General features: G+C 32.0%; 1 protein-coding gene across 1 annotated transcript in view; it reads left to right on the plus strand.

The window, feature by feature from the left end:
• Nucleotides 1-13,923, plus strand: part of LOC106460024 (actin-binding LIM protein 1-like) — a 72,351-nt gene that overhangs the window by 52,716 nt on the left and 5,712 nt on the right. The window contains exons 6-16 of the mRNA XM_022386621.1: nucleotides 3,322-3,385; nucleotides 3,982-4,072; nucleotides 5,222-5,325; nucleotides 5,821-5,898; nucleotides 7,002-7,170; nucleotides 7,729-7,779; nucleotides 10,493-10,507; nucleotides 10,940-11,107; nucleotides 11,561-11,706; nucleotides 12,036-12,177; nucleotides 12,498-12,611. Of these exons, the coding sequence (XP_022242329.1) occupies nucleotides 3,322-3,385; nucleotides 3,982-4,072; nucleotides 5,222-5,325; nucleotides 5,821-5,898; nucleotides 7,002-7,170; nucleotides 7,729-7,779; nucleotides 10,493-10,507; nucleotides 10,940-11,107; nucleotides 11,561-11,706; nucleotides 12,036-12,177; nucleotides 12,498-12,611 (1,142 nt within the window). The remainder of the gene's footprint in view (nucleotides 1-3,321; nucleotides 3,386-3,981; nucleotides 4,073-5,221; nucleotides 5,326-5,820; nucleotides 5,899-7,001; nucleotides 7,171-7,728; nucleotides 7,780-10,492; nucleotides 10,508-10,939; nucleotides 11,108-11,560; nucleotides 11,707-12,035; nucleotides 12,178-12,497; nucleotides 12,612-13,923) is intronic.

The following is a 13,923-nucleotide window of genomic DNA, read 5'->3' on the forward strand; positions in this document are numbered from 1 at the left end:
GTAGTGTGTGTGTGTGTGTGTGTGTATATATATATATATATATATATATATATATATTAACTGCAATATTTTCATAGTGTTAACTATACAAAGGTTGAGTTTTATATTAAAATGATTTTGGAGGCTCATTATTTGTTATGGACCATGTTGGTACATCTGGTTGTACTCTTATCTAACAACTGTGGCTCTTGGCAATAGCCCTGCAGCATAGTTTACATTGCTAAAGGTTCTGCCATAAGTTAGTCATGTCCTAAACAAACCACTTTGTCCTAAATACTTTCCATAATCCCTCTAGTGTATGTAGATGATGGTTTTTCCAGTGCTTGTTTCAACAGTTCAGTTGCACAGAAATTCATAAGCACTGCATCTGGTGGTTCACCAGTATTTTTTTGTATGAAGAACATGAATACTCATTTCATTCATTAGCTGTTTGAGGTATGTGATGGTTGAATTGATATGTTGTGGAAGCAGTTTGTGTACATGTGCTTTGTTTCACTTTTCCAGATTCTTCTAGATTATGTTCTGTACTTTTGGCTAGGGCATGTTGGTGGCTTTTACCACTGATAATTTTGTTGTGGATTCTCACCTTACAGAAGATGCCACACTTTCCTCACCATCATGGCCAGATTAAGGTTTAGTGGGGTCTTAGGCCCAGGTAATATTTGGGATTAATAATAATAACTCACTCTTGTCTCTATTCTGCTAGTTTTAGGAACAATATTTATTTATTTTTTATTTGGGTGGCTGGCAAGGCCCCTGTATGGCTGGGGCCATTGGCCTAGATGGCCTATGTGTTTAATACGGTACTGCTCACCATAGATGGGGTACAGCTTGTTGCAGATCTTTTTCTGGATGGTCCTAGTGCCCAGAGTTTTTCCATATTTCTTTGTTTACCAATTCTATTAATATATTCAAGGGATATTCCCCATCTTGGAAATTCTGAATTTTCAATCTGAACACATCTTTGTGATTTGAGAGGATGAATATTTTTTTTTATTGGAAAGGGCCATTACACACCCTTTACAAAAGCAATCAATTTTTTGCCAAGCTGTTCCAGTGCGATTATATAGGCTGTAGTTTTCATGTGACTTGCTTATTTTAAATCGTTTTGATATAACATACTCAACCCCTTGTTTTCATTAAATAGTATATTAGTTGACTGACTGAATTGTGTTAAAATGTGTGAAATATACACGATCGTTTTCATTTTTAAGTATAGTGCGAGTGTTAAATTTAGTTATTTTTAGAAGCGATAATTTATTGCAGGTTTGTTCACACAAACTGTTTACAAATCGCACATTGTGTAATTCAGTTGTTATGAATTGGCAATTGTTATATTATTGTGTCATGTTACTAGAACCTTCTAATTGTTTCTCACTGTTTTGATCGAGTATTATTGCATCATAATATCTCGTAGTATGTAGAATGTTCTAGGCCCCTGTCAGGCTATAAGTATGCATCCAAAATGTAGTTCAAGCTAGTTAGATAGATCTAGACTGTGTGATTGTGAGTTTAGCCATAAAGAGCGTATAGTGGGGGACTTTTAAAGTGAAATTATCAGAGATTATATTATAATAAAACTGTGATAACCAACAATGTAATGAACATTTGTATGTACGTAACGACTTATTTTAAAACGTGTACTCTGTGCTGTTTGCTCCTTGTCGAAATTTATTGCCAATAAATCACAAACACCTACTGTAAAGAATCCGGCTCGTATATGAAAACCTGACATTTCGAAAGTGGCTTAACAGTTTCTTTCAAGTTTTGTGTACTTAATCATGATATTCATATACAATAAAATTAGTTTCATTAAGCATTTTAAAAGTAAGGTATACAATAATAAAAAAACGTACATCTTTTGACGAATTGTGCTACGGTTTGAGAGAGCAGAAGCCATTAGTGCTGGTTTGATGTGTTAAAGAACAGTTTTAAATACTCTTTCAAGTGGGGTTATGCATATGGCTTTATTGTTCGTGTAGTTTGTATCTCTTTCTACTTAAAAGTAACAACTGTGAAGTGGGTGTGTGTAAAAAAATATATTTTAACCCTGTGAACACAGGTGGGTCAAATTACACATGTCACAACCTTTTCTAACAGTGGTACATTGAAAAGTGAAATTTTATTATCAATGAATATTCATAAATTTGGCATGAATAAGCAGTTCAAAATTCAAATTCTTGTGTTATCTAAGGTTTGATTTCTTAATTTCAAATGGAAATACTTAAATAAATTCTCAGTCATCACTTCTGTGTATTTGCCAATTTTAGATCTTATTTCTACGCCTCTTCCAGTTTCTGAGTTTTACTAAACATTACACCTATAACTAGATACTGCTAAGACATAGTTTAACTTTATATCTTTCAGTCTTCTTGCTTTACTAAGATATAAACCACAAGGTCTCACCCACGTGACGTGCTCTCGTATCATATTGCTCCACAGTGGCATGTCTGCGGACTTATACTGCTAGAAACCGGGTTTCGATAATCGTGGTGGGCAGAGCACAGATAGCCCTTTGTGTAGCTTTGTGCTTAATAATAAACAACAACAACCTCATCCTGTCTTTCAAAAGATGTCAGTAATTTTTTTTCTGACATTTACTGTTAGATTATTCATAACCAATAGAAAGAGACAATTTTAGTTTATTGAATTCCTTATAAGGCTATCTCATTCTGACAACAGGTTTTGAATTATTATGCCTTCAATTTCATTTTCTGCTAATGCTGAGTTACCTTGACCAGCCAAAAAATTAGTATAGCTTAAATAGAAAGCCAGTTAAATTATAATAGTTTTAGGACGTTGTTATTATTTTGTGTTTTAAATCAAATATTAGAAATAATAAATATTCAGTAAAGTACTAATGACAACCATACCAAAAATTAGGGTTAACTTTTATCAAGATGTAGACTAGAAAAAAAATTACAATTCATGCAAAAATACTAATTTTTTTATGTTTGTATATATTTTATTTATTGCTTGAAAAGTAACTGAAATGTAAAAATTAGAAACTTGTTAAGTTAGATAAGAAAACTTAAATGGCAAAAAAAAAAAAAATTCAACAAAGAATTTCTCTGTAAGGAAAGTATGTGAGAGCTGCTCATGCATGATTTAATTTAATACTTTGTTTACTGTGACATGCACTGTGTGTTTGGTGATGATTTATTGCTTTGTTCCACTAACTCAGCAGTTGGACATTGTGAAAAGGTTAGAGGACTGAATATTTTATATAATTGTAATTGTCAGTTATAGTATGAAGTCATTCTAAAAAGAAAAAAAAAGGGGGTTATTGAGAATTTTGTATTTTGATTTGGTGGTTACAAGGTTCATGAAGTGGACCTATATCTTCTACAGAGGGTTAATGTTAGTGGTGCCATCTAGTGTAAATGTAAGTTAAATTAACAGTTAGATAAAGAATAATATTGATTTTTTTAAAAAGAACAAATTAAGATTGTTTTTGTCACTTCCCTATAAATGTATTTTAAATGTGGGAATTACCATTACATAGTTAAACAAAATGAGTATGTTATTAATTAGTTTTGTAGTGTTGTAAAAGCTAGAATGGTATATTTTAATTGAGCCGTTAAAGTTCTTAAAAGTAAAACTAGTGTCTTATTAACTGATTTTATAGAGTTATGGAAGTTGAAATAGTGTGCTTATTGTGTAGCTTCACAGAGTTCATAAAATATAATATATAATTAACATTAATTAATTGTTAAAAATGAAATGATATTTTGAGATGCTTGTACAGATGTGTACTAACAACTCAAAACATCCAAAAACTTTCTAGACAGAAGCAGTCCATTAACACTGCCTTTCAATAGACTTTCGTCTACCTAACTCTTCTCTCAAGCAAGCATTTGTTACCTCAAAATTGACAAAACCTAATCAAATTATTATCTTGAGAATTAGCATGATTGAAAAATTGAATGAAATTTTCATGTACCTGTACTGTACGGTATGTTAATACACTCTTAATTGTAGGCTGGTGATGATCACCATTTCCATCCAAGCTGTGCCCGGTGCTCTAAGTGTGGTGATCCTTTTGGTGATGGTGAAGAAATGTATATGCAAGGTAAGTATCGTTGGTAACTAATTTCTCACGGATTATCAGTTTCGAGTTTTCAAGATATTATTATTAGAACTTACAATAGTATGGATGAAGAAAAGGAATTATCTAGGTCATAACGAAGATTTTTAATTTCAGATTTTTTTTTCTGAAAAGTTTACCTTGTTAACTAAGGATACGTGTTATTTTTATGATAGTTGTTTTCTGGCAGTTTTTTTTTTGGACTGGAGAACTTCATAGCTTTAATACTAAAGTGTAAATGTTGCAGTTAACTGGTACTTGTGTACATCAAATACAGAATCACAATTTTAAGATTTGTTTTTTGAAAAACTGCGAATTATCTTTCTTTCTTTTTTTTTTTTTAAAGAGTGTCGTAGTCAAGCTGCTCAACTCGTAAACCGCAGTTTGCAGGATCGAAAAATGCTTGCCCTTTCAACCGTTAAAGCATTATAATGCGATGGTCAATCCCATAGTTTGATAAAATTTGGGGACAGTTAGTGCATATAGCCCTCAATAAGCTTTGGGCAAAAGTCACCAAACAAAATAAATTTGATCAGCACAGTTAATGCATGTCCTATTGCTCCAGTTTAACTAATGAGAGTGAGTTAACAGTGCCAATGGGTTCGGTAAGTTTAACTGATTCGTATCAATTTTAAAATTTGAGTGAACATAAGTGATGAGCAATGTTCCGTACTGAATATTTCACAAAATTGTTAAAAGGCTAAAGTGTGAAAGGGGCAGGAAATTGAAGGGTCGGATACCCTCTGTGTCTGTTGCACCTCCGTTTATGCAATTACTAAGAACGCTTAGAATAGACCCTAATGGTGTTGACTAGCTGCCTTTCCTTGTAATTTATCAGTTCAGAATTAGGGAGAACTAGTGCTCGTAGACAGTCCTTGAATTGCTTTGTTCAAAACCCAATACAAAATGTTTTTCAATGCTTAAAGAAACCAAAACAGAACCACAAATTAAAACTTCTGAAAGACTACAAACTTTTTTTATTTTTAAATAGTATTCTATACTTCTTTATGAATAAAATACACACACCCAACCAACCAAAAAAAACTTTTTACTATTTCACACTCATGTTTCATTTCTTAAAACACAAAAATTGATAGAGAATATAAGTAATAATAATTCAGACTGAACTTCCAGGTGGCGCCATCTGGCATCCAAGTTGTGGACCAGCTCCTGAAGAAAAGTTAGTTGATGGTTATATAAATGGTCAGACTAAAGAAGAGGATATGGTTGATGGACAGGTATTAAAGTTGTTTGGTTATTTCATACTTGAGCAACTCATTATTTATTAACATTTAAATATTTGATTCAAATTTAGGAGGTTTATAAAAGGTATTTTCAGTAAAGATGCAAATACTTCGGAAGATGTATGTAGATGGTCTAACATCATAGAAACATCATTTAAACTAGATGTTTGGCTTCTGAACACCAATCAGAAGACTAGTAGATTTATCATTTATTTTGCATGAAGAACGAATTACTTGAGTTGTAAGCCTGAAGAAAGTCATTGGATTGCATGTGATTAATTTAATTTTTATTTTAAATAATTGGTTTTAGTAGTGTTAAATAATGCATGTTACTGGATATTTACAATTCTTGTTACTTCTCCATAAAGTTATTAAGCTAAAATATTATTTAAAAAAAATTCCTGTAGGAGAGCTAAGGAATCCTTAAGTAATGCCTGATGTTGTTGGAGTTTGTTGCACGTGTTTTGTATCTTTATGTTTGTCTGCTAGCATGCAGTAGGTCCTTCGTATTCCTCAAGTACGTCAAGCTCGAGCTCGGCAAGCCCGCACGGTTCGCTTACACGAAAGGTTAGTAGACTCGTAACACTGAATTGCAGTTAGGCAAAAATCACTATTGTTATGTCCTTAATGTGATGTATGATGTAAAAAAAGCACATAATTTTGGTATGTCTTACTTTTTGTTTGTTTGGTTTGCATGAAGTTTTGTGACAATCTTTAGTTTTATAGTTTCACTTAGATATACCACTTTAAATAGGCATTAGCAAGGAACAAGTATGGAGGCAGCTTTGAGAAAGAAGAACTGTTTAAACTGTATTACCAATAAAATAATATTAGTCTCTTTTCATAGTTGGTTTATAAATTTTCTTAGTTTAGAGCATTGGGAATATTGTGATTTGCCGAGATAAGAAGTGTGATATTATAAGACTGTTCAGAGTCAGTTTGCCACAATTTGAAAGCTAGGAATGAAGAAATTTAATTTTATGTAATAATACATAGAATAAATTATTTATTTTTTTAAATGAAATAAGCAAAGGTAAAGCATTTGAAGTTAACTTTATAAAGCAATATTTGAGACAAATGAAAACCTATTTCATTAGGGTGAACTTATCCAGCTGCTTTTCCACACCAAACCTTTTTAATAAATAACAAAAAGGAAAAGACTTACATTTATCCATTTCCTTCAATTCTTGGCAAACAAAAAGTTGTATATATATATATAAAATTGCCTTTGTACTTGAACACAACAGTATGCAAAGGAACTTTAAAATTTTTTTACACTTTAGGTTGCTTTGAATGATGGTAGAAAGCTCTCTTCTCCACATTTTGTTAATTTGCTGCAGTAGAGTATCAACTCTTGACTTTTATTTCTAATTCAGTATTGCCATAAACATACAGGAAGTTGTCCTGAGAAATGGAGTATTAGGTTTGGCTTTTTTTATTTCTAATTCACTGTTGCCATAAACATAGAGGAAGTTGTCTCGAGAAATGGAGTATTAAGTTTGGGGCAATACTGAATTAGAAATAAAAAAAGATAAACATATAGAAAGTTGTCCCGAGAAATGGGGTATTAAGTTTGGCTTTTTTATTTCTAATTCACTATTGCCATAAAGATACAGGAAGTTGTCCCGAGAAATGGAGTATTAAGTTTGGCTTTTTTATTTCTAATTCAGTACGGCCATAAACACACTGGAAGTTATCCTGAGAAAGAAAATCTACTGAGCAAGGACCTCAGTCGTGTGTACACCATAAGCTACTTGACAGCAGAACCAACACAGGGCTATCTTAGACGTCCTATCCAGCCCTATCCACCAAAGTCACCACAGTTTTACAGACCTCCAGGTGAGTTAAAAGGGGAACACCACTATTTTAAGTAATCATTGTCACACATTGCTCAAGGACCTTTATGAATATATATTGTAAGTATTGTGGTTAATGATTTGGCTTAATACTAATTTGACGTTGATTTATTTTTTATCTTTTCATTTTTCTTGCTCTTTATCTTGTGATTTAGATGCAACCCTTTAGTAGTGCACTAAGCTATCTGATTATCCTGCCGCTTAAGGGGCCCGGGGATCTTTATCTTACAAAGTCCAGGTCTGGATGATTAGTTGTTAGTGCCCTTTTATAAGTAATAAAATAGTAAATAAAGGGACTAATATTATTGTTGTAAAATATGTGTTAAAGGCCAGTATATGTGTGTGTATACATACACACACACACACACACACACACACACACAATTATAACAGGAGTAGTTGATTGTAGTATGGCATTTCAAAAATGTTTATAAATAATATGAGTGCTTATGTCTGGGGAGGGGGGGGGGGTTAAAAATTATCCTGTATGCAAATAAGTTTGGAACTTTATGTAAATTTGATGAACATATCTTTGTTTCAGATCATGTCGTGAAAAGAACAACAGTATCTAGAACACCAGCTTCTAAACAAGGTTTGTCGTCCTTTAGGTTCTTCGTAATATTAATTGAATATTCTTATAAATTTCATTAAATATACAACACTTTTCATGTTTTTTAGAACTTGTAACTGAAAAAAAAAAAAATATGTAATAATATGCGAACATGCTACATCTGCCGTCTCCATTGTTGACAAGTCCTTATGCCCAATACCACAGCTTATCATGAACTGTTATGGTATGGACTAGATTAAGTAAGTGAATTGTGATTGCTATCAATTCTGTTTTAAGTCATTTACAAATCAGAATAACAAGAACACAATATTATTTATTTTACACACAGCTTATTTATTATCATAATTTGAATTAACATTACCATCATTCAGCCAGTAATGTTTGTAGTAAAGTAATATTTATGGAATAATTAAACTATTTTATTAATCAAAACCTGTGTGTGTGTGCGTAGGAAGATTTTGGCAAAAAAGTATTTGGCTTGTATACAGTTAAGTTACTGCATGGTTGGATAATAATCATGCAATAGCTAGATTATAAATGAAAGGCAAGTTAGATTATAATTATAATATATAAAAAATTTTAAAAATATATATATATATATCAGTGTTAACTTTTTGAGGCAAAATTCAGATATGTTCGTAAGTGTAATCCTTTGGCTACAAAGTGAATTATCGTATAATATTCTACAGTTAGTTTCATAGTCGTTACAATGGCCTATTTTCTGTGCCAATAAACTTGTAAGTTTTACTCTGTTGAAGAAAACAAGTAAGAAAGATCTAGTCATATTGTGTTCAAGATATGGCAGTACTAGAAGGAAGTATAGACAGATCTGGTTTAGCATGTTGTGTTCTACGTATGGAAGTATGTTTACTACAAGGAAGTAAAGACAGATCTGGTTTAGCATGTTGTGTTCTACGTATGGAAGTATGTTTACTACAAGGAAGTATAGACAGATCTGGTTTAGCATGTTGTGTTCTACGTATGGAAGTATGTTTACTACAAGGAAGTATAGACAGATCTGGTTTAGCATGTTGTGTTCTACATATGAGGGTATGTTTACTTTTGTAATTACAGTTAATAATTAGTTAATTGTTAAAAAAAAAAGACAATGATTTTAAGATCACTGAATTTATGTTTAAATATGAAAAACATCAAATATTTGAAGTTGACAGATAGACTATTTTTGAAGCATACAAAACCAAAGTAGGTATTGTACATTTAGAATTACATGAAAAATCAGGATAAAGGTTTTATAAGTTTATTTATAAACTCCCTGGAAATTATTTTGAAAAGGATTATGGGTTGAGGATTTTTTTTTTTTTTATGTAACCCAGAATTGCCAAATCATATCTTACCTATATCATTAGAAGGTGCAGTTCAGTGTTTTCAGAAGTATAAACGTGTTTCTGTAGCTTTTATCAGAACTTCATTAGTAACAGCTTGAATATGTTTATTTGTCAGCTATTAACCTTATGTGCACAGATGGGGATCAATGTATGACGAGGGCCTTAACCATTTTTACAGAGTGCCATTCAACATGGTATTATGTCTTCCATATCAAAGTTATCAAATATTAATTTTACCCTAAATTGCTGATCTAGTAACAATTTGTGGGTGAGAATAATACATACCAGATACAGTGTACGGGGATACTAAATATAACTGTTGATATACATTTTGGAGGTCCTAGTGGTTATACAAATGTAGTATGGAAAAATTTATTTTATTCTTTAATCTCTGACTTGTCTGAGTCAGACTCACGGCACTTCACAGACATATCTTGAGTACAAATACTTTAGTAACACACCAGATTTTCTGTGTACAACAGACTTGTACATTTTACTAAATTTTTTACATTTTGTATAGTAAATTCGAAATTATAGTTAACACTCCTTTTGCAATACAGGTTCAGTCCATTGGCCAGACCTTATGCACATTCAGTTAGTGTTTGCATTCAAATTAAATATGCATTAGAGGATATTCAATGGTAGTGTCATTAGAGGAGATCCAGCAGTGATGTTACCATTCATCTTGTGAAAGTTTATCGAGCCTACTTCTCATTATTGTGGTTTTACGTTGGTCGTACAGTTTTCAAATAAACGTGGTTTAGTTTTCTTTAAAAACTTCTTTATTTAAGTTGGTGCTTTGAAATACATTTCCAGGTTTTAAACAGATTTTCATGCATATTTGCTGGACATCTTTAGATTGATACGGATGCTTTCAAAGCAGAAAAAGAACATGCATTAAATCGGAAGTCAAAGCAGCAGCTTCACTTGTAAGAATTCAGGGGTAAACAAATCATGAATGTTTGTAATTTTATTGTGGAGTTTGATAATGTTTTTATTAAAAAATGTAGAACTTTTTTTTTTTTATCTATAAAAGTTTGTGAGTTGTGCATTATTAGCTAGTAATGATGATGATGTTTATGATGATAACACATCTTACGACCAAACAGTAAGCAGTTTGACTAAATAAAATTTACAATTACAGCTAGTTTATTTCTATATCAAAAGTTAAAATGAATGAAAATTTGAGGCGATAAATAGTTCATAACAAGTAAACCTTTAGATAGGTTAACTTATTGTCATTATTTTATCATGCTCTTGTATAATTCTCATAGTATCCCTTATTTTTTTTTAATACTAATATAATTCAAATTTAGTTGTTACTGTGCATTATTAATTTTTTAACTTTCTTTTTATTTCACGATGGGCCGCCATTGATGGGTTTTCAGGAATGTCATTTCTAGGTAAATACGTTTATTTAATTACTTTGTTAATTTGTTTGGTAAGGAAGAAAGCCTTAACTTAAAACCCTGTGAGCATTTAGAAAAAAAAGTCAAAGTACTAAAATAAAAATACTTTTTTCTGCTCTATAGATTTATCTTTTTTTTTTTCTTCTTTTTTTTTGTAATTGCAAATTTTGTTTTGGGGGTCTCTGCAGTGATTCATGCATGTCAGTCTCTTTTGTGTTAACTCTGAGAAGTTTTGTATTGTTTATGACTTCTCATATTTCATGTGTTTTTATAGTAAAAGCAGTTGGACATATTCTATGGTAAAACATTATGACACTTGCTATGAGTTTCTAGTATGCATCAGTTTAATTTTACTAAAATAAGATGTCGCTTCTTTTTAATGTATCTCATTTTGTACTGAGAAAAAAAACAAATTTTTGATTATAGTGGAATCCATCCAGGCTAGTGTTCCTCGACCTCGATCTCCATACATGAATAACGAAGAACCGATAGAAATGTCCCACTACCCAGGAGCTCAACGTCCTAAGCCTACAGAAGTCGCCAAGATAGAAAGAGATGATTTTCCAGCTCCACCGTTTCCTTATGCCGACTCCGGTATGTTCATTGCTTCAAACAGTGGCTGGAGGTGTCTCTAAAACTTTTTAACCTTGTATCCTATTTCAAGAAGAGAGAAAATAATACTTCTTGAAATATAACAAATATTAGCTAGGTTTAATCTTTAAATAATACTCTCTCTTACTTGTATACCAGAGGCTGTAATTATGAATTTCTGACAGTTTATTGTTTGTTGATTCTTATGTGGTCCCATGGGTACAGAAATAGAATGGTATGTTACTATAAACTTTTTATGCTCAAAGACTTTGATTTTGCAATTTTACTTTGATCATATTCAAGTCATGTATTGCTGGTGTCGTGGGTGTTTTTTTTCTTTCTTGTTATAAATCATGAGTTTAATTTTTTTTTTGTAATGCAGAGGCTATGTTTTTTACTATTAATTTTACTTACATTGTTAATTCAAACCTCACCTAACAAATTTGTGTAACATAGAATGTAGAAGACGTTGGAGTGGTAGCTCCAAAGACTTTGAAGTTGATGAAACCACTGATATGAATGAAGAAGAAGGAGTTAAGGAAGATCCACGTTTAAAGAAAGAGGAAGAAGAACTGTCTAAGATATCAAGTGGGATTGGCAAGGCTAGTATCAACGTATATTATCAGGAACTTTGCTGTTTCGTATCTGTCTCCAATAGATAATGTTAAGATTTGGCTAATCTAGTTAGTTTTTCAAAAAAAAGAAAATGGGAATAAACTTTTACGTCTTTAGATAAAAAAGGTACTTATTTAAGTGGTTTTTGTGAGAAATGTATATTATATATAATAATCTTTTAACACATTGTATTGTGTTTCTGTATGTGCGGAGATCTTTAACTAAAGTTTGTAGAGCAACTACAAAAATGTTAACTAATTCTCTGAAAGAAATATCTGCAATCATACGCTAGATTGATAGATTTTAACCTCCTCAGGTGTTTTTGAAAACTGTGCAAGAGAGAGAAAAGATACGAGCTTGGAAGATGACTCACGTTGATCCTCGAAGTGCTTCTCGTACTCCTTCAGCCAATCGAGAGGTTCCCGTTAAGCTTCGCTATGATAGCCCTGTCAATGCCTGTAGGTTATTAAGATAATGATGTTTTTCTTTTTTTTTTAGGGGTTGAATAGAGATCATGCTTATGTGTTCTTAAAAGTTATTCATGAAATTTTAATGTAATTTTTCAGAATGAATTGTAAAACAGGTTCCTGTCATTGATATTAATTCTTACTATAAAAAACACTGAATTAGCCTGAAAAACAATTTTCATATTAGTTTGGTATTAAAACAGTTGTCCAGTTTATATACAGTCATACTGTTGGACTTGAATATTTCTGTTGGTAAGACTTTCCTCAGCAGCGTAAAACATCAGGGATTTAATAATGTTCTGTTTCATCAGCACCATCTCGGGCAATGGATCGACCCCGACCATGGGAGGAAGAGGAATTTGACCGGGGATCCAGTAACAGGTCATCTCTGGGCAAGTCTGGACGTGTTACCCCCACTTACAATGGTAACTGAATTTGGACATATTGATTAAAAAATTTGAAACACGACCTTTAACCCTACAGGCATGAGGAGCAAAAATAAATCAGTTTCTTATTTGTTAATTTTCAAAATTTTGAATTGGTGTGTAAAAATATGAATCTATCAGAATGTCTGCATTTTGCTAAGTTTTGACATAACTTCTTTAAATGGGAAGTCAACTGAAACATTAACTCTCAAAATGTTTTTTTTTGTACTAATCGTTATCAGTGGTGTCCATATGTTGTGTCATAATGAGTTATGTTTTAACCTCTCAAAATTGGGTTAAATCACAAATTTTCTGTTTGAAATACATCAGTAATTTATGGGATTGAGATTAATCACATATTTTATGGAATTTTTCTTTTACATTTTTTATGATTTGTGTTATTAGCGACTCTGTAAATAAGAACGTCGTGGATCCACAAACAATTCAGTGGGAAAATGTATTTAAAATGTCAGTGGGATACTCCTGGTGAAAAGTTCTACACCGAGCACCACATAAGGCAATGGAAAAATGTATCTGATAAGACAAAAATGTTTGGCAGCTTTAAATATGCTGGTAAAAAATTTAATTCAGAATGAAAATGTTGGAAATTGTTGATTTAATTTACGTAGATTCTGAAAGGTTATCATTTTGTACTATTTATTGCAGAATAAACTCCTAAACTTTGCTATAATTTTGTTGGTGAAATGAAAAGTGGGATTTGAAACTGAAACTTCTTATTGGGCAGGTGTTTTAGCCGCTTAAGCAATTTGCCACGTCTTGAATGTTTCAAGCCTTAGTTTTAACTTTGTAGGTTATTAAGTGTGAAAATTTGCAGAGTTCATAGCCTCGAATCCTACATAGTCCCAATTATCACTTCTTCAGACAAATTCTAACTCGGCAAGGTGGTATGCTGCCAATCAAAGTACTGTTTTAGTTAATACAATTAATTAAAGGAGCACTCAGTTGAGCGCATACCTCTGCCATGCAATGTTGATTGTATTTGGCTCTCAAACAAAATACGAAAATGTGTCTGTATGTCCGTCATTATCAATGGACACGGACCGTTTTTGGCAGAACAACGAGGAATAATATTCTACATATTTCCACCAAGTTTCATCAAAATTTTATCATTTTTGACTGAGTTCTAGAACAAAGATAGTGTGAAAAATCAGTCCCCATGTTAACAAATAGGGTTATTTTTTGGATTTTTGTGATCTTGACCCTCCAAAATTAATCACTTCTAAGTTGGGGTCATAGTCAAAAATGTATACCAACTTTTGTCCAAATCCATTCAGCCATTTTCAAGAAATCA

The sequence above is a fragment of the Limulus polyphemus genome, unplaced genomic scaffold, assembly GCF_000517525.1.
Source record: "Limulus polyphemus unplaced genomic scaffold, Limulus_polyphemus-2.1.2 Scaffold695, whole genome shotgun sequence".
Lineage (NCBI taxonomy): Eukaryota > Metazoa > Arthropoda > Merostomata > Xiphosura > Limulidae > Limulus > Limulus polyphemus.